A 23,216-nucleotide genomic window follows, 5' to 3' on the forward strand; every position below is an offset into this window, starting at 1 on the left:
ATTCAAAAGGGATGCATGAAAATGAGACAACAATTATTAAACATAGGAGGGGATATGTATCAACCCCGGTATATACTGTATCCTTGACCAGCACCAATTTTTAACTGAATCAGAACAGCAGGTTGTAATTAACTGCCTTGGAAATCCAAGAAAAACTTTATATCTTATGATTAAGTGCACCCTGTATTTAAAGCATCAAATTTTTAGGTATTTTTTTTATAAACATACTCACCTCTTTTGGTTATTATAAACATTTTTTTTGTTTGAAAAGGTTTCATTTTTCAACAATTTCCACAAATTTTCTAAAAGGTATTACAATAAAATCAAGAAATTGATCAACTCACGAAATAGAGGGTTTCCAAAATTGTATGTATACCAGGCAAGACATGTTTACCTTTCCAGTATAACAGGGCACGCGTTCTGTGTTAAGGTACAACTAGACAGTTAACATTGGGTAACACATGCTTACCTGTAACTAGACAGCTGGGTAACACATGTTTACCTGTAACTAGACAGCTGGGTAACACATGTTTACCAGTAACTAGACAGCTGGCTAACACATGTTTACCTGTAACTAGACAGTTGGCTAACACATGTTTACCTGTAACTAGACAGCTGGCTAACACATGTTTACCTGTAACTAGACAGCTGGGTAACACATGTTTACCTGTAACTAGACAGCTGGCTAATACATGTTTACCTGTAACTAGACAGCTGGCTAATACATGTTTACCTGTAACTAGACAGCTGGGTAACACATGTTTACCAGTAACTAGACAGCTGGGTAACACATGTTTACCTGTAACTAGACAGCTGGCTAACACATGTTTGCCTGTAACTAGACAGCTGGCTAACACATGTTTACCTGTAACTAGACAGCTGGGTAACATGTTTACCTATAACTAGACAGCTGGGTAACACATGTTTACCTGTAACTAGACAGCTGGGTAACACATGTTTACCAGTAACTAGACAGCTGGCTAACACATGTTTACCTGTAACTAGACAGCTGGCTAACACATGTACATGTATGTTTACCTGTGAAGGGTTACACTCCACTTACATGTAACATGCTTGTAGGTGTTTAATTACAATAATTTGCATAATTATCAAAAAGCTGACAAGCTTGACAGTATATATATATATAATTTTATGATCTTTTCTCTGTACAACACTCTTAGTCATTTGTGTGGCCCTTAGACAAGCCCTTTGTCTCTAGAATATTAAATTAAAGTTTAAAATAAAATTGAGCTTATGATTTTCGTCTTTATGTATAAGTTAATTCCTAAGTTTCGAACTAGGGTGGGACAATTTACTGAATTTAGTATTAGAATTTAGCTGAACAATTCTTAACAAAATATTTAGGGGCTGGTAGCCAGTTTATGTGGCCCATTGTGACCTTATTTTGTTGATAGTCATATCAAGCAAATTATTGCATGACAAGGAAAAGTGATTAAAGTATTGCAACCAAAAATAAAATTAATAATCTTACTTTTATCTTGCTATAATTATAAATGATTCAGTTTCCAAATTTAATACAAACATCTTCCTGCTTTAAGATTACAAACTGAAGTTAAGTATATTTGTCATCTATGACTCGTTAACAACTTATCAGCTGCTTATAACAGACAACATGTTACTATAAATAGCCTCTGTATCTCAATGTACATGTCAATATATAAACATGAGCTACTTAATCAGCTCCAACTTCCTCGACTTCTCAGGTTGACACCTAAATTTCATCAGTTTATGTTTTCTGTTTAAATTTCATTTTAATGAAAAAAAAGATAAATTAATTAGTTACAGCAAGCATTTAATAAGCTTAAAATGGAAGCTATAAATGTCCCCTGCTTGCCCTGCAATTCCCAAGAATTCAGCATAAAAGGGTGACAAAAAGTTTTAAACCTGATCTATATCATAATATCAAGTCAAATAAAAAGTTTCATACCAAAATTAGCTGTAATATTATTTGTCCCTTTTTTTTAGTTATGAATCAGATCGGTTCTAAATTCAAATTCACTTTTATAGGCAGATGTAATGTATATACAATTTAGTTAGGCCAAACGAAAAATTTTGTGTTTCAGTTTTCATCTTCCGAAACAAAATAGGGTAGATAAGGATTTTTTTTCTTCTTTCTAATGTTATATATAATAGGAGGGATGTGTTGCATTTGAGTAGCTATGGGCACCAAAAACATTGAGTCAGTAGGGAAACCTGAAACATAACAAATTTTATTTGGTCTTACATACTGTATTTGACCTAATAAGGGCACCTGCCCTAATAAGGGCGCCCCTACCTTTTTTCAAGGAAATACATCTTTGACTGGGTGTCAAAATGGTGTCAAAATGGTGTTCAAAAGTAATAATTCATGTGAAATATTTTGCTACTTTATGTGTTCAATTTTCTTCAGTAAATTAAGTAACTGGAACACCTGTTTTCGCCACATTTTGTGTATTCCTACAGGCTACAGATGACATGTCAGTGCAAAGAGCAACCAAAACTAAACACACATACAAATAATAACTTACCATCTTTATTTGAAGATAAAGTAAAGACTTCATTCTTGTTGATAAATAACTTTTGTTCAGAACAGAAAGCTAGTAAAAGACATTGTAAATCAATTATTAGGTCAAAGAAAACGATGTCTGATATGATCTGGGAAATCACCTGTTTCTATAAATAGAACACAAAAGAGTTCCATTTGAACATAAATGGTGGAACACACGTTCTCTGGTCTAAAGATCAGCTGGCATTGTTTACAAGTTTACAGGAGTATTCAAGTGATGTTTAAGCTTAATATATGATAATGAATAGATATCTTAATCTGGAATATTTTTATGACTGAATATTTTACCGTTTCCACAACCTAGGGTATTCTGCTATAAGGTATAGTCTGTTTCATAAAACTTCAGAATAACTAATCTTAATAAGGGCGCCCCCACTGTCAATTACCCGCGCCCTGCGCCCTTATTAGGTCAAATACGGTACATATGACTTCCTGTACATTGGAAAATAGCATTTGGTTTGAAATGACAACTGCCTCACCAATCGGTTCAGCTTTTTCCTTATGATGAAAACTGAGGAGACAATGATTGTGATAGGATTTGATCATATAAAATCACATCGGACTTATGTAATAACCTCATGATCAGTTACAAGACCTACACACTTTTGTCAGGTCATCCTTAAGATTGGATAACCTCATGATCAGATACAACCTACACACTTTTGTCAGGCCATCCTTAGATCGGATAACCTCGTGATCAGATACAAGACCTACACACTTTTGTCAGGCCATCTATATATAGGAGTCCTTTAACCATTCCTATGTCATCTTAAACTTAAGGTTTTCAAAGTTTCATTAAAGATATTGTACAGTTTAAGATAAAGGAAATAGTAGGATTTATAATGTGTTCAGTAAATTAGACATGAGACAGTTTTACATAGCCTTTCATGTGAGATAGGACCTTCTCTCATAATAGGGAAATTGTTGTCAGGGTCAGTGGGAGGGTTTTGGAGTAAATGGTTAAAATTTATAGAATATAGTTTTAATATATTTTGGTTTTAAAACATTTTAATTCAAAATGATTATCTTAGGAATCAGGTCTGTTATCAGCCACATAAAAAAACAAAAACAAAAAAGTTGTAATCAATAATTAATATGATCAACTAGACAAATACATATTGTAGAAATTGTAAATATTGTAGAAATGCATGTCATAGTTATGTGTTTAACAATTTTTGGTTACTATGTAATGTGATGTCATAGGTCTACACAAAAGCAATAAATCAAACTTGAATTTTAGTTTGTCTTCATCTACACAGTTTTCTGGATCCAGACATCACCTTAGACCTGTTAATCTGGGCCACCTATATTCTGAGATCCAGACATCACCTTAGACCTGTTAATCTGGGCCACCTATATTCTGAGAAAGTTTGTGAAATGATCAAATCTAGATGTAAGTTGACACGATTTGGCTGACTTTTTGTAAGACTTAATTTGCCCCAGTTGGATTTGTTCTCAAGTGTTTCCGCCAGATAACGATCTAAAACTTAATGTAAATCATTCTGACACAGTGGTACAGCACATACCACTGGAAGTCAATGTCAAACCTCCCAGTAACACTTTATCATAGCATGCTTTATATTTACATTATCATGAGAAACAAGTCCAAATACAAGATCCATATTCATACAACTTAAAGTGCATGACTAGGAGTGAGAATTCACTAGCTAACATGATACAGACATATGTTTTAAATGTTTCATATCAATGTTTTTCAGTTTTTAAGCTTTATAAGATTGAGGTTGCATGATCATGCAATATACACTAGAAAAATGGAGATTTCCTCATTTCTCCATAATAAAAAATAAATCATTTTTCGTGGGTCCATTATAGAGTAAGATCATTAAAATAGAACTTTAAGATTTATACAAATACAGTATGTAATATAATTTATGATATTGTGGCATCACAGGTATCTATGTACTGTATATGTGTGTTTTGTAATAAACTAACAGACTGACTCATGTTAAACGATATGCATCTTAACATGTCTGCGGTCACCTGACTCAGATGTGGAGTGCTGTCAAGATAGACCAACAGGGTACTCCATTATATAACACCTGTGCACAGGTACGCATTTACCTGAGAAGGGATGCCGGGGTGTCGAGACCTATTACCTGTTATACAGTTAATCATACCTGTATTTATTTATAGTCTAGCATATAGGTGTACCTTTACCAGTGGAGATCACAAATGCTAGTCAACTATCAACTTTTAAACAAATTAGCATTCAACGACTTCTGGGACAATTGTGACTGGCATTACTGTCAAAGTGATACACAAAAATGTAAATTGGAAGTTGTCGTTTTTAATCTGATCAGAGGACTTGTCGGTTCAGTACAATCACCACTAAAAGCCATGAATTTTCCTTGTTGATAAGTTGAATTGTTTAAACAAGATTCAGTATAATACTATTATATATTTGGAAAAAAAAACTATTTGAATGTTCAGTGGTTGTCCTTATATATAATCATATTTTAATTAAGAAATTAATGGGTATTTCTTAAGTTTTTTATCTGACAGTAAATGAAACTGGAGTAATCCATGTGTAACGACCTGTAACCGCTGACATGTGGTCGTTGATTGATTTGTTTACTGTGTTGAGTGGCAGATATAGAGCTTCAGGCTGTGAGCCTGCTGTAGACCCGGCGCGCTCCAATACACAAACCAATACACACATACATGCGACATGACTTAGAAAGAAAAGACAGCGAAATTGACCAGTAAACTTACATCTCAGTCTTTCTCTTGGACCAGGAATTCCGTCGGTAACCTCCATTTCTGACGACATCATGTGTAGTTTTCAGTGACACACGTTCATTAATATCTTACGAGTCCGCCAAAATATAATTTACACACTATTTACTTTGAAATAGAAAACACTTATTTCCATGCAAATGACATCAAACCGAAAATGAAGATAACGTAAGTCCCTCACTAGTGGTATATTTCAACTCTTTTAAAACGGTTTAATCCCAACTGAAAGCGAAAACTCAACATTGTTTAACATCCTTCTTTTCTTCCGTCGTATGTGTACAGTCAGTTGAATGAGGCGCGACCTGCAGAGTTCAAACCATTTCCGCGGGAATTGTGGGTACGTTCACCTTCTACCTTTGACCTCTTAGTTACACCAAAACTCGCCAGAAGGCGCTTACAGCAGGTTGTTTACAAATGGCGACGACCGTGAACTGAAGCAACAGGTAAACTATCGATTAAATGCTAATGGTGACATCATTTCTATCTAATATACTTTCAGTGCTATAGAGTGCAAATCAAAATCACAATTTATTTAACTTAGTTGATTATTGAATGAGTTGATGCTCGTAATATCAAGAATGTCGAACAGAACTCCAAGCCTGGTGCGTTGCCAAGACATGTTTAGACTGTGTCCAACAAATATTGAGAAGTATTTCTTGAAGATGAAAAAAAGTTTTAACAAAGGAATTAACTGATTTTTTATTTGTTTAGACAAAAATTACACACGTGAATATTTTTTTTATTTGATGAACCTATGTTAATTAACATGCAGAACTTTATAGTGTAACATTTCTGTATAATGTGTTAATATCCGTGGTATGATTAAGAATCCTAACTCTCTACTTTGATCTCCCATGTCAGTGAGTTAAGAAATATGTTTTGTGTTGTTTTTTTTTTATTTAACTTTTCATAATTTTTATATCTAACAAATGAATATTAACTTGGGCTGACCACTGCATGGTGGCCAGCTGGCAGGTAGCTCAAATGGTTATAGAGCATCTGCCTCGAGTTCGGAGGTCCCAGGTTCGAGTCCCATCCTGGTCCTTGCATTATTCCTCTTCTGCTATACCAAACTGATGGAAAACAACATGTTTTGGATAAAAATTCAGGCGTGCAAAAGCTACACCGGGGGGTACCTGAAACTTGAAAGTAATGTTTTTTATAAATAAAATTTGAACATATTAAGCATGTAACTTACGTTGAAACCACATTTTTTTTCAAAACAAAATTGAGGAATTAGGTAGTGGTGGGCAGATGATCGAAAATTAGTTTCAAAAACATAAACAACCGATCATCATTAATGACTATAAATATGGCAATGAATTGTAAATTTCTAGAAGTGTTCGTAAAGCTTTGGCTTTGCATACCAGTATTTTTGAAATCTTACCAATCCAAGAAATTGTTGATCCAAAATTTCAGCTGATTATATCCATTGGTCGTTTGCAAGTGATTAAGGAGATTTAGATAAATCAACAACTGTTAATTGCTTTGTTATGTTCAGTATCAAAGATTGAGATGTACAAATGTATGTGAATTTTATACAAAACTGAAAAGGTCAGTTCTGTGATAAATTTTAAAAACTGATTATGAGCTATAATCAGTCTATTTCAAGTTGCCGATTATTCTGAAAGTGAGACAGATTCCCATTACTATGTAACCATAAGGACGGATTATTGCCAGTGAAAATTTACTGAAAAAACATCTCTGTTAATGAAGCAGGAAATACAGTGTTGTTGTATGACTTATAATCAAGAGGGAGACCTTGACCAGGATTTCATGAGTTGAGTAAAATTATTATACAAAATGAAATAAATTGTATACAGACATTGGGAAATAAACAAATTAGCCATTAACATTATTTTTAATGTTGAATTGATATGCTTTGGCTGGATCCACATACTTTAACATGATTGTCTGTACAGTCATACTTTAACATGATTGTTTGTACAGTCATACTTTAACATGATTGTTTGTACAGTCATACTTTAACATGATTGTCTGTACAGTCATACTTTATCATGATTGTCTGTACAGTCATACTTTAACATGATTGTCTGTACAGTCATACTTTATCATGATTGTCTGTACAGTCATACTTTAACATGATTGTCTGTAGTTATACTTTATCATGATTGTCTGTACAGTCATACTTTAACATGATTGTCTGTAGTTATACTTTATCATGATTGTCTGTACAGTCATACTTTAACATGATTGTCTGTAGTTATACTTTAACATGATTGTCTGTACAGTCATACTTTAACATGATTGTTTGTACAGTCATACTTTAACATGATTGTTTGTACAGTCATACTTTAACATGATTGTCTGTACAGTCATACTTTAACATGATTGTCTGTACAGTCATACTTTAACATGATTGTCTGTACAGTCATACTTTAACATGATTGTTTGTACAGTCATACTTTAACATGATTGTTTGTACAGTCATACTTTAACATGATTGTTTGTACAGTCATACTTTAACATGATTGTTTGTACATGTACAGTCATACTTTAACATGATTGTTTGTAAGTCAATCCTTTACCTTATTGTCTGTCAGATACTTTAACCTGACTTGGTTTGTTACAGCACATTTTTATTTTCAATTTACTTTGTGATTATTGGAGAGGAGGAAAAAGAAATACTGGTACATGTATTTGATTTTATCAGTAACAATATTTGGTTCTAAAATGGTCAAAACTAATTAGTATATATATATTATTAACCCATAAATGCCAACCATCCAATTTGGAGAGTAGACTACACATTTTTTACTCTAAATTGTGATAAATGTATTAGTAATATTTTTTTTTCATTTTTGTTTCCATTGGAAAGAAAAAAATAAAGCTGAAAATATTTTAATGTTTCCCCTACCAAAAGGTTTTTTTCATGTTGAAAATGTACATGCCAATATTCTGAGTTCTAGTTGGTAGCCTGTTAGTGTTACTAATGGTGTATTTTAGATATGAATAAGGTCATTAGTCAAATACTATATGACAATTTTGTAGATAAAAAACCATGTAAATTCCTTCAAAAATATTTTTTATTCATGAAATGTATATAACAACCTTTAATTACTATTTCAAAGTGTGAAAATGTATTAAGCATGTGAGTAAATTACTTTAAGATGTTGTCTGAAATAAACTATACTTATACTATACTTATACATATAATGAATTGATATTCCTGTACAAACTTGAAATGAAAAAAAAAGCAACAGAAAACAGAACTTTATTGAATGTCAAGATGGAGACCTACTAGGATACATGTGAGTTATCTCCCTTTGTACCTGACACGACTTGATCCTCTAGTCTGAAGTTGATTTCACTTCTAGCTTGTAATTCTTGGCTAGAGAAGCAGTTGCTACATATGTATACATTTTTGTACGTTACATTCCATTTGACAATTTTTAAGTAATTGCATGTGGTAGTGTAAATATTAGGCATGAAAACCATGATTTAATTCCTTTGTTGCATCATATCTGGTGCTAAACAAGCACAACCATTTGTCGTAATTGTGAAATTTCTTTTCTTAGTTTGTCCTCCAGTAACTTCTGTTTTCCTTCGAGAACAGTTTTGGCATTTGCTATGCTGTCATGAACGGATGTAAACCCTTCACGAAATTCACGTTTAGACTTTGCTAGCTCCTCCTGGTGGTGACGGGAATGAACTTCAAGTCTGTGTAACATTCGTTTCTCCACATGCTGAAAACATAAAGTTATAGATTGATAAACATAATATCAACCAATTCTGAACACTAATAACATGTCCACTGCATAATGATATTCATTGAGTAAGTGTAAAAAAAAAAATAATTTAAATTACAGGTAATGGACTGTTTTCATAACTGCAAATTTAAGCTACGAAGACCATTGACTTAGAATGTCATTTGCTCAAAGATTTAATAAAACATTGTTCGGTTATGCATTAAATCCAGTTGGGTTGAAATCCAGAGTTGAAGGTCTTTTTGTACCACGGCAACAATATCATTTCATTATTGACAAAAATAATTGGTCATGAAAATGTAGCAAAGAAATGAAAAGTTTGGGGAAGAGGAAATGTTAAAATAACATTTGTTTGTATGATGCAGAAGTGAAAAATCCATTTTTCTTCATCTATATATGTGTGTGGTTGTTACCGTTTTTTTAATGGATGCTAAATATTTTAAACTGACATATATAACAGAGCTTGGTTATCTCCCTTTTATGTATGTGATTACTTCATTCAATATAATTTAGCTTACAAAATACTAGCTATTGACTATGAAAATTGCAACAGTCATAATTAAATTTCATAGAGAGGTTTCTTCAAGGCTAAATATTTATTAAGAAAGGGCAGAGCCCTAGTGTGTTGGGGTGACATCAGCAGACTTGGAGTTGGGGGCCAAATATCTCACATTGGCATTGTGACTTACCGCCTGTAAATCACGTAAGATTTCCCTGTCAGCCATTACAACCTCCTCTAGGTGGTGAAGTCTATTACTGAACGTATTCGCTGTATCTCCCATTGACCTCTCCAGACGATTCTGTCAAAAAACAATATTTTTTTTTCAATGACAAATATAAAACAATGGCGATTTTACATTGTACTTCATTTAAGCAACGTTCGAGCTAGCGACAACTTTTTTTTAACCTCTGCTCATGGGTATGCATGTGCCATGTAGATAAATTTAATTTTGACTTTTACAAATGCTAAAAGAATGTAATACAGTTTTCCACAGCTTATCTCAGTCACTGTGTCAGGTATAGAGATCTAGCTATATATATATACAACATGAGAATGTGTTGTGTACTGAAGTTGGATCACTGCAATCTTTACTCAACATTTGACCTCAACCAACCAAAACAACCATCATTTAATAACAGTTTTCGGGAGCATGCCCCATGTACAATTTCATGAATGGACTTCAGACTTTGTGTAATTTAGGTACACTATGGAATGAAAATGTCTCTACTTAACCTTTGACCTTGACTTCACAGTACTAAAAAACAACAGCATGATTCAGGTTTTTGGGGCAATTATCTCAACTGCTGTTTTACATACATTAATTATAACTTCAGACTTTCTCTGAAAATGGCAAAGCAGTACATGTCATTTAATGGAATAGATTATCATGTTTGTTGTGTGCAATGCTTCAGCAATGGTGTAAAATTTACCAACACAATATTCAAGTATTTTACAGAAAAAGAAATAAATAAAAGTTCAGTATTTTGTTATGTACAACTTATTATAACTTAGTCTAAAAATCAATAACAGTTTTCACAACACAAATTCATGAAGACATATGGTATTGCTTTCTAAATCAATCAGGCTTAGTATATACATTGATCAGGATTTCTGTGTTGTAATATTTTCATATTAAATATTTATGACGATATACTTCCCAGTATGTATATGTATAAAACCCTGATTCAAACTTCCAGTATTAAGAGAGAAAAGTCATCTTTGTAATAATGCTTCACACAAGGGGAATGCATATCCCTATATATTATAAGAAAGAGATTTCTTGTCACTCTGAGGGACTGTATACTTGGTATCACTATTAAGGGAAAGGTTCCATCCTAAAAAAATCCTTATCACTCCAGGGGACTGTGTACTCCATATTACAGTTAAGGGAGAGATTCCATCCTTATAATTCTTCATCACTCCAGGGGACTGTGTACTCCATATTACAGTTAAGGGAGAGATTCCATCCTCATAATTCCTTATCACTCCAGGGGACTGTGTACTCAATATTACAGTTAAGGGAGAGATTCCATCCTCATAATTCCTTATCACTCCAGGGGACTGTGTACTCCATATTACAGTTAAGGGAGAGATTCCATCCTCATAATTCCTCATCACTCCAGGGGACTGTGTACTCCATATTACAGTTAAGGGAGAGATTCCATCCTCATAATTCCTTATCACTCCAGGGGACTGTGTACTCCATATTACAGTTAAGGGAGAGATTCCATCCTCATAATTCTTCATCACTCCAGGGGACTGTGTACTCCATATTACAGTTAAGGGAGAGATTCCATCCTCATAATTCCTTATCACTCCAGGGGACTGTGTACTCCATATTACAGTTAAGGGAGAGATTCCATCCTCATAATTCCTTATCACTCCAGGGGACTGTGTACTCCATATTACAGTTAAGGGAGAGAATCCATCCTCATAATTCCTTATCACTCCAGGGGACTGTGTACTCCATATTACAGTTAAGGGAGAGATTCCATTCTCATAATTCTTTATCACTCCAGGGGACTGTGTACTCCATATTACAGTTAACGGAGAGATTCCATCCTCATAATTTCTCATGACTCCAGGGGACTGTGTACTCCATATTACAGTTAAGGGAGAGATTCCATGCTCATAATTCCTTATCACTCCAGGGGACTGTGTACTCCATATTACAGTTAAGGGAGAGATTCCATCCTCATAATTCCTTATCACTTCCAGGGGACTGTGTACTCCATATTACAGTTAAGGGAGAGATTCCATCCTCGTAATTCCTTATCACTCCAGGGGACTGTGTACTCCATATTACAGTTAAGGGAGAGATTCCATCCTCGTAATTCCTTATCACACCAGGGGACTGTGTACTCCATATTACAGTTAAGGGAGAGATTCCATCCTCGTAATTCCTTATCACTCCAGGGGACTGTGTACTGGGGTCTCCATATTACAGTTAAGGGAGGGATTCCATCCTCATAATTTCTCATGACTCCAGGGGACTGTGTACTCCATATTACAGTTAAGGGAGAGATTCCATCCTCGTAATTCCTTATCACTCCAGGGGACTGTGTACTCCATATTACAGTTAAGGGAGAGATTCCATCCTCATAATTCCTTATCACTCCAGGGGACTGTGTACTCCTTATTACAGTTAAGGGAGAGATTCCATCCTCCTTATTCCTTATCACTCCAGGGGACTGTGTACTCCATATTACAGTTAAGGGAGAGATTTCATCCTCATAATGCCTTATCACTCCAGGGGACTGTGTACTCCATATTACAGTTAAGGGAGAGATTCCATCCTCATAATTCCTTATCACTCCAGGGGACTGTGTACTCCATATTACAGTTAAGGGAGATATTCCATCCTCATAATGCCTTATCACTCCAGGGGACTGTGTACTCCATATTATAGTTAAGGGAGAGATTTCATCCTCCTTATTCCTTATCACTCCAGGGGACTGTGTACTCCATATTACAGTTAAGGGAGAGATTCCATCCTCCTAATTCCTTATCACTCCAGGGGACTGTGTACTCCATATTACAGTTAAGGGAGATATTCCATCCTCATAATTCCTTATCACTCCAGGGGACTGTGTACTCCATATTATAGTTAAGGGAGAGATTCCATCCTAAAAATTCCTTATCACTCAAGGGGACTGTGTACTCCATATTATAGTTAAGGGAGAGATTCCATCCTCATAATTCCTTATCACTCCAGGGGACACCATTCATTCTTTGTTACTCCTGGTGACCATGTAGATTTTTGTTTCCTTAGTAATGATACAGATGCACTGACTTTTTATTGTTTATACCTAGTTTCCTTGTTGTAAATTTAAACCATCACTAAATAAAGATAATGTACACCAGTCAATCTTAGGAGATAAATGTTGAACTCCAATTTCTATGAACTACAAGGTAAAGACAGGATTTCTTCTTTTTAACGATATACAATGAAGTCAATAAGAATATCAATGTGTTTTGGAGACCATTAAAACCATTACCATACAGAAGTATATTATGGTTTCACTTTTTAAAACAAGAGATATTGACATAATTTTTATATGCATGTTTTTATATGCAAAGGTCAAAAGTCATGGTAAGCCTGAATGATCTTTTGTCATCAATATATATTCTTAAAATCATAAATGTCCTTGAGCTTATAAGGTGATAACAATGTGTTCAGGAAACTCAAAGAAATACAATGAACATGATCACCTGAACAATATAAGCCTCATGGGCCTCTTCTCCATAAACAAAATAAAAGTAAGTTTTGCTACCATAAATCGTAAAATACCTGGGAAACATATACTGTTTTTATACACACTTACCTGATAGACATGGATTTCTTTGTTCTCGAGAACCCAAGTTTATAAAATATGTAATATTGTGTGGAACTGTAGAAAAGGAAGGGTATTAATTATTGATAATGTTGTGAGGCTCTATGGGGATATTTGTGTGATTCATACTAAGTGTTACACTGTGTAGACAAGGAGACTTGTTTCTGTATCTCGGATTGGGATTGGATATGTTCTGTATCTCGGATTGGGATTGGATATGTTGTTACCACTGTGACTGATATATATTTTGTAATTAACAAATTATTTGGACAAAACCTACTGTTTTTGCCATTGTTAAATGAATGGAATTATTGAAGGCTCCCACACTTTGTCAGAAAGTAAGTATTGAATATCACGAAAATGATGTTTCAGTTTGTAAATGTTTGATTATTAAACAATCAAGAAATATTTTATAATTGTATGTATTGTTTAGACCTCTGTGTATATTCCTTACACAGCTACACATTGGTTTGTTTTTGTTTAACGTCCTATTAACAGCCAGGATTATTTAAGGGCTTGCCAGGTTTTTTGAGGTGGAGGAAAGCCGGAGTACCCGGAGTAAAACCACCGGCCTACAGTCAGTTCCTGGCAACTGCCCCACGTAGGTTTCGAACTCGCAACCCAGAGGTGGAGGGCTAGTGATAATGTATCATGACACCTTAACCACTCGCCCACCGCGGTCTCTTACAGCTCAACAGGTCTACACATACTTAGTATTCTCTTCCATTTGGCCATGTGATACCGTTGTCCAGTTATATTAGCACTAGAATGGCCGTCCATTTTCCCATGGTGATGCTTAGACGAGAGGGAAACTCTCCAGTGAAAAGGGTTTCTGTCCTTTATATAATATTTCTGATTTTAGTGTAACATCTACCACAAGTGTTTTGTTGCTATCGTTACATTATGGTATGATACCTTGACCTGTTCTTTGATCTTGTTTCTACCTATATTTACTACACCAATATTTATTTTTTAAACCATACAACCTGTCCTCATATGTCTGATGAAAACACACATGTGTTAGACTGAAATCATCCAAACCCTGCGGAATTTTGAAATGTACATCCATCAGAAAAATGTTTACATTATTATAAATTATCTGTATATCTATGTAGAGAAATCTTTATAAGTGATCTGTATATCAATGTAGAGAAATCTTTATATGTGATCTGTATATCAATGTGGGAAATCTTTATAAGTGATCTGTATATCAATGTAGAGAAATCATTATAAATTATCTGTATATCTATGTAGAGAAATCTTTATAAGTGATCTGTATATCAATGTAGAGAAATCTTTATATGTGATCTGTATATCAATGTGGGAAATCTTTATAAGTGATCTGTATATCAATGTAGAGAAATCATTATAAATTATCTGTATATCTATGTAGAGAAATCTTTATAAGTGATCTGTATATCTATGTAGAGAAATCTTTATAAGTGATCTGTATATCAATGTAGAGAAATCTTTATAAGTGATCTGTATATCAATGTAGAGAAATCATTATAAGTGATCTGTATATCTATGTAGAGAAATCTTTATAAGTGATCTGTATATCTATGTAGAGAAATAGACATGTGGTTAGGTCAAAATGGCATACAAACCTTCAAACCTGTGTCTATTGAAAATTACCAGTAGATTTTCATCATTTTACGAAATCCCAAAACTGTAAGTAAAGGGGGATAACTCATAACAATTTTAACGCCTCGGGTCATTAGATAATGGTACTGTCAGTGTTAGACAAAAGGAATAACTCCCCAAAACTGTAAGTAAAGGGGGATAACTCATAACAATTATAACGTCTCAGGTCATTGGGGGAATAACTACCCCAAATCTGTTAGTAAAGGGGGATAACTCATCACAATTTGAACACCTCGGGTCATTGGATAATGGTACTGTCAGTGTTAGACGGGGGAATAACTCCCCAAATCTGTAAGTAAAGGGGGATAACTCATCACAATTTTAACGCCTCGGGTCATTAGATAATGGTACTGTCAGTGTTAGACAAAAGGAATAACTCCCCAAATCTGTAAGTAAAGGGGGATAACTCATAACTTTGGTTTGTTTGTTTTTGTTTAACGTCCTATTAACAGCCAGGGTCATTTAAGGACGTGCCAGGTTTTGGAGGTGGAGGAAAGCCGGAGTACCCGGAGAAAAACCACCGGCCTACAGTCAGTACCTGGCTACTGCCCCACGTAGGTTTCGAACTCGCAACCCAGAGGTGGAGGGCTAGTGATAAAGTGTCGGGACACCTTAACCACTCGTCCACCGCGGCCCCTAACTCATAACAATTATAACGTCTCAGGTCATTGGATAATGGTACTGTCAGTGTTAGACGGGGGAATAACTCCCCAAATCTGTAACTAAAGGGGGATAACTCATCACAATTTCAACATCTCAGGTGATTGGATAATAGTACTGTTAGTCAGCGTAAATCTAGAGAAGACAATTCACCATAATATTTATGGTTATAGGAGGATGGTGTTTTAAATCTATGTAAGACAAGGGAGATAACTCACTAGAACAGCATTCCATTCCTCTGTAGCCTTGTTCATCATTGCGGTAAACTTCAGGTCCATGTTATGTTGTTGGGAGTCCATCGTCATTCTGTGAGATGCCATCGCATTTACGGACTTCCAAAACAGCAGTATGGTTCTTTTCATCCAGAATCGCAATTTCCCTGTTTGCACTTTTTTTGACATGACCCAGTTCACTCATCTGTTGGCCAGTCATTCTTTCCAACTGGGACGTAATGGTCAGCATCTGGGAGATGGGAAAAGATAATACTGTAAAACTTATAATGAATTCCACAGAACCTCAGGGAATAGTTCCTTATGTATCAAAATTTGTTATAGGATAAATAAATAAGTTGGAGCTGAACCTGGTGATGTCTGTAGCATGTTTCAGTGGTGTAAAATAAACCATTTCTAACTTTTCCCAAAATGTGTAAATCTTCTATTAAAACACTAAACGAACTTAGTTTACCTCTGCTTCAAGTTGATGTATTTTTTCAGTAAGATTTTCCTTCAAGTATTGTTGTTCCTTTGACACCACATTGATGTCATTATAACAGTTTCTGATGTCGGAGGAATGTCGCATGATGCTGGCATCACATCGGACAATTCTGCTACGGAGATCCTGCAGACTTGTGATGTTATGAACCTCGATCTTTCCCACAGCTTTGTTTGTCCCGACTACTGCTGTGTCTCGCAGCCGTAGTTGTTCTTCCTGCTCCTGTGTGTAATAATTAAAAAAAAATCTTATTTCTTATAGATTTTTTGGGGAGGGGCAAAGTGGGAAATATTACATACCAGTACCAACAATAACCATAAGCAATCTCATATCTGTTGTAGTTCATTGTCATTTGAGGTGATCACCTTGTAGTAGTAGGTGGCTACCTCATTGAGGGACAAATTGAATGTCCCTTGCATGCTATCTAGAGCCATCAGGGTAAAGTGTCATGCCCACAGACACAATCACTACCACACAGAATGGTCTGTAACCTCTGTTTCCTGGTAAATACAAACCACTGTTGGTAGTGATTGACCCCTCACCTCGGATCTCCACTTGAGGTTGAATTGTCTACAGCTACTTTGACACAAATGCTAAAAATAAAGCTGCTAATTGTCATGTGATAAGACCACACTGTGTTTTTGAGTCAAACAATGTGTTTTGGTTGCCTAGGCTTATTGAAGAATTCAGAATAGCACGTGTCATGTTTGAATCCAGTCAGTTTTCATTATGTTGTGAATGCATATTTTCTTTATGGTAGAATTTAAACGTTGAGAATTCTTTATCTTTATTGCTTATATTGGTGAGTTACTTTACTAATTTGGTATTACTATGGCAATCCGGTAAAACTACAAAAAAAAAAAAAAAATTCCAAACAAAACAAAAATGAAGTGAAAATACATGTATGCAGTCGATCTTTAAATAGTGAATTTAGCACTGAGCAAACTGAGGGGTGAATATTTTATATGAGAGAATATAAAGATTTTTACTTACAGCGATATCCTGGCTCAGCCTCTGAACAATGGCAGTTATATAGCGGAGATGGTTCTGCAATAGATATCGGGTGTTGGCCTCAATTCTGTCATCTTTGGCTCGTCCAAGACTGTCTATGAAGTCATCACGATTTTGAAAAGCTTTTTCAATCAAATTTTTTGTCATTGCCTGCTGCTGGTTGAGCGCATCTGTTACTTGTTGTTGTTGTGATAAAACTTGATTTTGTGTCATCAGTGCCTGTGAGACTTTACTCTCTAGATTGTTGATACGAGGACTCATTGTTGTGTTCTCAATCCGAACTTGTTTACGACGGGGACTGTCGACACGAATCGCGGTGTAGTCCTGCTCCACAGTCTCATAGTTTTGAGTCCTGTCTGTGTCTATTGGTGGGAGAGTGACTCTGTATGCCATGTTGTTCTGTCTACAAGGAAACGAAAAGATAACACATTAAAATGGAAATATTTTCTTACATTGAGATTGTATCAGTATCCCACAATGTCTATATATAGACTCCATATCCCAGTATCAGTATCCCACAGTGTGTCTATATATAGACTCAACATCCCAGTATCAGTATCCCACAGTGTGTCTATATATAGTCTCTACATCCCAGTATCAGTATCCCACAGTGTGTCTATATATAGTCACCATATCCCAGTATCAGTATCCCACAGTGTGTCTATATATAGTCACCATATCCCAGTATCAGTATCCCACAGTGTGTCTATATATAGTCACCATATCCCAGTATCAGTATCCCACAGTGTGTCTATATATAGACTCCACATCCCAGTATCAGTATCCCACAATGTGTCTATATATAGTCACCATATCCCAGTATCAGTATCCCACAGTGTGTCTATATATAGACTCCACATCCCAGTATCAGTATCCCACAGTGTGTCTATATATAGACTCCACATCCCAGTATCAGTATCCCACAGTGTGTCTATATATAGACTCCACATCCCAGTATCAGTATCCCACAGTGTGTCTATATATAGTCACCATATCCCAGTATCAGTATCCAACAGTGTGTCTATATATAGTCACCATATCCCAGTATCAGTATCCCACAGTGTGTCTATATATAGACTCCACTTCCCAGTATCAGTATCCCACAGTGTGTCTATATATTAGTCACCGTATCCCAGTATCAGTATCCCACAGTGTGTCTATATATAGTCACCATATCCCAGTATCAGTATCCCACAGTGTCTATATATAGACTCCACTTCCCAGTATCAGTATCCCACAGTGTGTCTATATATAGTCACCATATCCAAGTATCAGTATCCCACAGTGTCTATAAATAGACTCCACTTCCCAGTATCAGTATCCCACAGTGTGTCTATATATAGACTCCACTTCCCAGTATCAGTATCCCACAGTGTGTCTATATATTAGTCACCGTTAATATCCCAGTATCAGTATCCCACAGTGTGTCTATATATAGTCACCATATCCCAGTATCAGTATCCCACAGTGTGTCTATATATTAGTCACCGTATCCCAGTATCAGTATCCCACAGTGTGTCTATATATGGTCTCCACTATAGAAGATAGCCAAACATTGAGGCTTTACAACATTAGCGATGAAAAACTACAATATGAATTGTTGGTTTTTCTTTAGTCATTTATAAAATCCATACACAAAGTTTACATTTTCAGACTATGTACGTGTTGTAATTGTCTTAAAGTGAAAAGTTTATCTCTATAAGTGTAATGATAATCTATACATACACTTCAATTTTGTATAAAATATTTCTCAATAAGAGTTTCTTTGCTAAAAGAATATTTTAATAATGAATTGCCCTTTGACCTTTTGAGTGTATAGAAGCTGTGGTATTCTCGGTACAAGGCATTTTAATTCCACTGTCCAAACATTCAAATGAAAAGGGAAAAAAATACTTTATAAAGTCTTTGAAAAGAGAATATTAGCCTGTTGGTACAAACTGTAGGAAGATTCTATAAAACACTTATTCTATATGTTGAACCAGGAGATAGATATGACATATAGAATATATAAATGTATTATTTAGATAGAAATGGGTGTTGATGAGCTTTGACAGACATGACAAAGGTTTTTATCAAACTTTAACCTAGAACAGACTAGGAACACTGTTGGTTGATTTTATACGATATAGACTCTGTATTATATTTATATACATTGATATGAACCCTGAATGATATTTGAAAACTGAAAAATTCATGTTTGGCCGTAATGTTATCAATAAACACACATCAGTGTAGTATGATTTCTTGTTGATAATAGATAACCCTGCACTCTTCCCCTGTATAATAGATAAACCTGCACTCTTCCCCTGTATAATAGATAACCCTGCACTCTTCTCCTGTATAATAGATAAACCTGCACTCTTCCCCTGTATAATAGATAAACCTGCACTCTTCTCCTGTATAATAGATAAACCTGCACTCTTCTCCTGTATAATAGATAAACTTGCACTCTTCCCCTGTATAATAGATAAACCTGCACTCTTCCCCTGTATAATAGATAAACCTGCACTCTTCCCCTTGTATGATAGATAAAGCTGCACTCTTCCCCCTGTATAATAGATAACCCTGCACTCTTCCCCTGTATAATAGATAAACCTGCACTCTTCCCCTGTATAATAGATAAACCTGCACTCTTCCCCTGTATAATAGATAAACCTGCACTCTTCCCCTGTATAATAGATAAACCTGCACTCTTCCCCTGTATAATAGATAAACCTGCACTCTTCCCCTTGTATAATAGATAAACCTGCACTCTTCCCCTGTATAATAGATAAACCTGAACTCTTCTCCTGTATAATAGATAAACCTGCACTCTTCTCCTTGTATAATAGATAAACCAGCACTCTTCCCCTGTATAATAGATAAACCTGCACTCTTCCCCTGTATAATAGATTAACCTGCACTCTTCCCCTTGTATAATAGATAAACAAGCACTCTTCCCCTGTATAATAGATTAACCTGCACTCTTCCCCTGTATAATAGATAAACCTGCACTCTTCCCCTGTATAATAGATAAACCTGCACTCTTCCCCTGTATAATAGATAAACCTGCACTCTTCCCCTGTATAATAGATAACCCTGCACTCTTCTTCTGTATAATAGATAAACCTGCACTCTTCTCCTGTATAATAGATAAACCTGCACTCTTCCCCTGTATAATATATAAACCTGCACTCTTCTCCTGTATAATAGATAAACCAGCACACTTCCCCTGTGTAATAGATAAACCTGCACTCTTCCCCTGTATAATAGATAAACCTGCACTCTTCTCCTGTATAATAGATAAACCTGCACTCTTCCCCTGTATAATAGATAACCCTGCACTCTTCTCCTGTATAATAGATAAACCTGCACTCTTCTCCTGTATAATAGATAAACCTGCACTCTTCTCCTGTATAATAGATAAACCTGCACTCTTCCCCTGTATAATATATAAACCTGCACTCTTCTCCTGTATAATAGATTAACCTGCACTCTTCCCCTTGTATAATAGATAAACCAGCACTCTTCCCCTGTATAATAGATTAACCTGCACTCTTCCCCTTGTATAATAGATAAACCTGCACTCTTCCCCTGTATAATAGATAAACCTGCACTCTTCCCCTGTATAATAGATAACCCTGCACTCTTCTCCTGTATAATAGATAAACCTGCACTCTTCCCCTGTATAGTAGATAACCCTGCACTCTTCCCCTGTGTAATAGATAAACCTGCACTCTTTCCCTGTATAATAGATAACCCTGCACTCTTCTCCTGTATAATAGATAAACCTGCACTCTTCCCCTGTATAATAGATAAACCAGCACTCTTCCCCTGTATAATAGATAAACCTGCACCCTTCTCCTGTATAATAGATAAACCTGCACTCTTCCCCTGTATAATAGATAAACCAGCACTCTTCCCCTGTATAATAGATAAACCTGCACTCTTCCCCTTGTATAATAGATAAACCTGCACTCTTCCCCTTGTATAATAGATAAACCTGTACTCTTCTCCTGTATAATAGATAAACCTGTACTCTTCCCCTGTATAATAGATTAACCTGCACTCTTCCCCTTGTATAATAGATAAACCTGCACTCTTCCCCTGTATAATAGATAAACCTGTACTCTTCCCCTGTATAATAGATAAACCTGCACTCTTCCCCTGTATAATAGATAAACCTGTACTCTTCTCCTGTATAATAGATAAACCTGCACTCTTCCCCTTGTATAATAGATAAACCTGCACTCTTCCCCTTGTATAATAGATAAACCTGCACTCTTCCCCTTGTATAATAGATAAACCTGCACTCTTCCCCTGTATAATAGATAAACCTGCACTCTTCCCCTGTATAATAGATAAACCTGTACTCTTCCCCTGTATAATAGATTAACCTGCACTCTTCCCCTTGTATAATAGATAAACCTGCACTCTTCCCCTGTATAATAGATAAACCTGTACTCTTCCCCTGTATAATAGATAAACCTGCACTCTTCCCCTGTATAATAGATAAACCTGTACTCTTCTCCTGTATAATAGATAAACCTGCACTCTTCCCCTGTATAATAGATAACCCTGCACTCTTCTTCTGTATAATAGATAAACCTGCACTCTTCCCCTGTATAATAGATAAACCTGCACTCTTCCCCTGTATAATAGATAAACCTGCACTCTTCCCTTGTATAATAGATAAACCTGTACTCTTCTCCTGTATAATAGATAAACCTGCACTCTTCTCCTGTATAATAGATAACCCTGCACTCTTCCCCTGTATAATAGATTAACCTGCACTCTTCCCCTGTATAATATATAAACCTGCACTCTTCTCCTGTATAATAGATAAACCAGCACACTTCCCCTGTGTAATAGATAAACCTGCACTCTTTCCCTGTATAATAGATAAACCTGCACTCTTCCCCTGTATAATAGATAAACCTGCACTCTGTTAACAGGACAATTTTAGTGAATTTGAAAAATCTAAAGGATCCTGTAAAGCCAGTGAAAAATTATTGATTTTCATGATCAAAGAATTCAATTTTATATCAAAAGTTAATGCTCTACCTACAGGTTATAACAGTTAAACCGTTTTGTTGCAGAACTGTGTGTATGACAAACTGGATTTTACATATATACATGTATCACTATGTAATATACTACATGTATCCAGCATAAGTCCATGTCTGATAATAAGCCCACTTCTATACCAGGTATTACATTTCTCTAGAAATACCAACAATGATGTCCATTGTCCTGTAATAAGCCCACCCCATACCAGGTATTACAGTTCTCTAGAAATACCATCAATGCTGCCGTTAATAATCCCATTGCAGAATAAATATGGAATGTCCATTGCTATCTTGTTGAAATATTGAAAGATTTTCACATCACTTAAATACCACACAAAGTACTTGTAATTCTTTGTGAACAATATCAATGTAATGTATTATATAGATATATCAGTGTCCCTATATAAAAACTTATCACAGCAGAGAAAAATTCAAAACAAACTCTTCAAAACAATTCAAATTATGACAGATTTCATGAAAATATTGTTATAGATTGGTCGAAACTTACCTGTTTCATTTGGTAGATCCAACCTGTATCATATCAATATTTCAACACGCTACAGAGATAGAAATACTAATGTCATGATTTCGTGCCATGTTGCCATGTCTAGAATTTTGTGCGATCCTTCCCTTTACATGTTCTAACATCGTTTGGCCTTTTAAAGAGGTCTACTCAACCTAAGTTAAATGCCTATCGTCACTTACTCAAGTTCCATTCAACATCATAAAAGATTTCCCAAAGAATGAGTCATTCAA

At 35.4% G+C, this 23,216-nt stretch overlaps 3 protein-coding genes across 3 annotated transcripts in view; 1 reads left to right on the plus strand and 2 right to left on the minus strand.

Moving 5' to 3' along the window:
• LOC117335021 (ras GTPase-activating-like protein IQGAP1) overlaps window positions 1-5,636 on the minus strand; it is a 113,054-nt gene extending 107,418 nt beyond the window's left edge. Inside the window, 1 exon segment of the mRNA XM_033894913.1 lies at window positions 5,300-5,636. Within this exon segment, the coding sequence (XP_033750804.1) occupies window positions 5,300-5,360 (61 nt within the window). The 5' untranslated portion in view covers window positions 5,361-5,636.
• A 75-nt stretch (window positions 5,637-5,711) lies between these two features.
• Window positions 5,712-23,216, plus strand: part of LOC117335020 (protein FAM81A-like) — a 31,310-nt gene continuing 13,805 nt past the window's right edge. Inside the window, exon 1 of the mRNA XM_033894912.1 lies at window positions 5,712-5,766. The gene's annotated coding sequence lies outside the window, so the exon portion shown is untranslated. The remainder of the gene's footprint in view (window positions 5,767-23,216) is intronic.
• Window positions 8,353-23,114, minus strand: LOC117334016 (protein FAM81A-like). The gene is made up of 7 exons (XM_033893436.1): window positions 22,969-23,114; window positions 17,395-17,815; window positions 16,375-16,623; window positions 15,973-16,152; window positions 15,909-15,935; window positions 9,741-9,851; window positions 8,353-9,030 (listed from the first exon to the last, which is right to left on the minus strand). The coding sequence occupies exons 2-7, from the start codon at window positions 17,803-17,805 to the stop codon at window positions 8,815-8,817; spliced, it is 1,194 nt and encodes a 397-aa protein (XP_033749327.1). The 5' UTR covers window positions 17,806-17,815; window positions 22,969-23,114; the 3' UTR covers window positions 8,353-8,814.

This window comes from Pecten maximus, chromosome 9, assembly GCF_902652985.1.
Source record: "Pecten maximus chromosome 9, xPecMax1.1, whole genome shotgun sequence".
Taxonomy (NCBI): Eukaryota; Metazoa; Mollusca; class Bivalvia; order Pectinida; family Pectinidae; genus Pecten; species Pecten maximus.

Bases quoted from the DNA above. Each gene is read 5' to 3' on its own strand.
- LOC117334016 (XM_033893436.1), bottom strand. From the start codon at position 17,805: ATGGCATACAGAGTCACTCTCCCACCAATAGACACAGACAGGACTCAA. The intron at 16,153-16,374 runs GTAAACTAAGTT...CCCATCTCCCAG, and splicing joins TACATCAACTTGAAGCAGAG to ATGCTGACCATTACGTCCCA. The intron at 9,852-15,908 runs GTGAGTTATCTC...GTTTTTTGACAG, and splicing joins AGGAATGGAATGCTGTTCTA to AATCGTCTGGAGAGGTCAAT.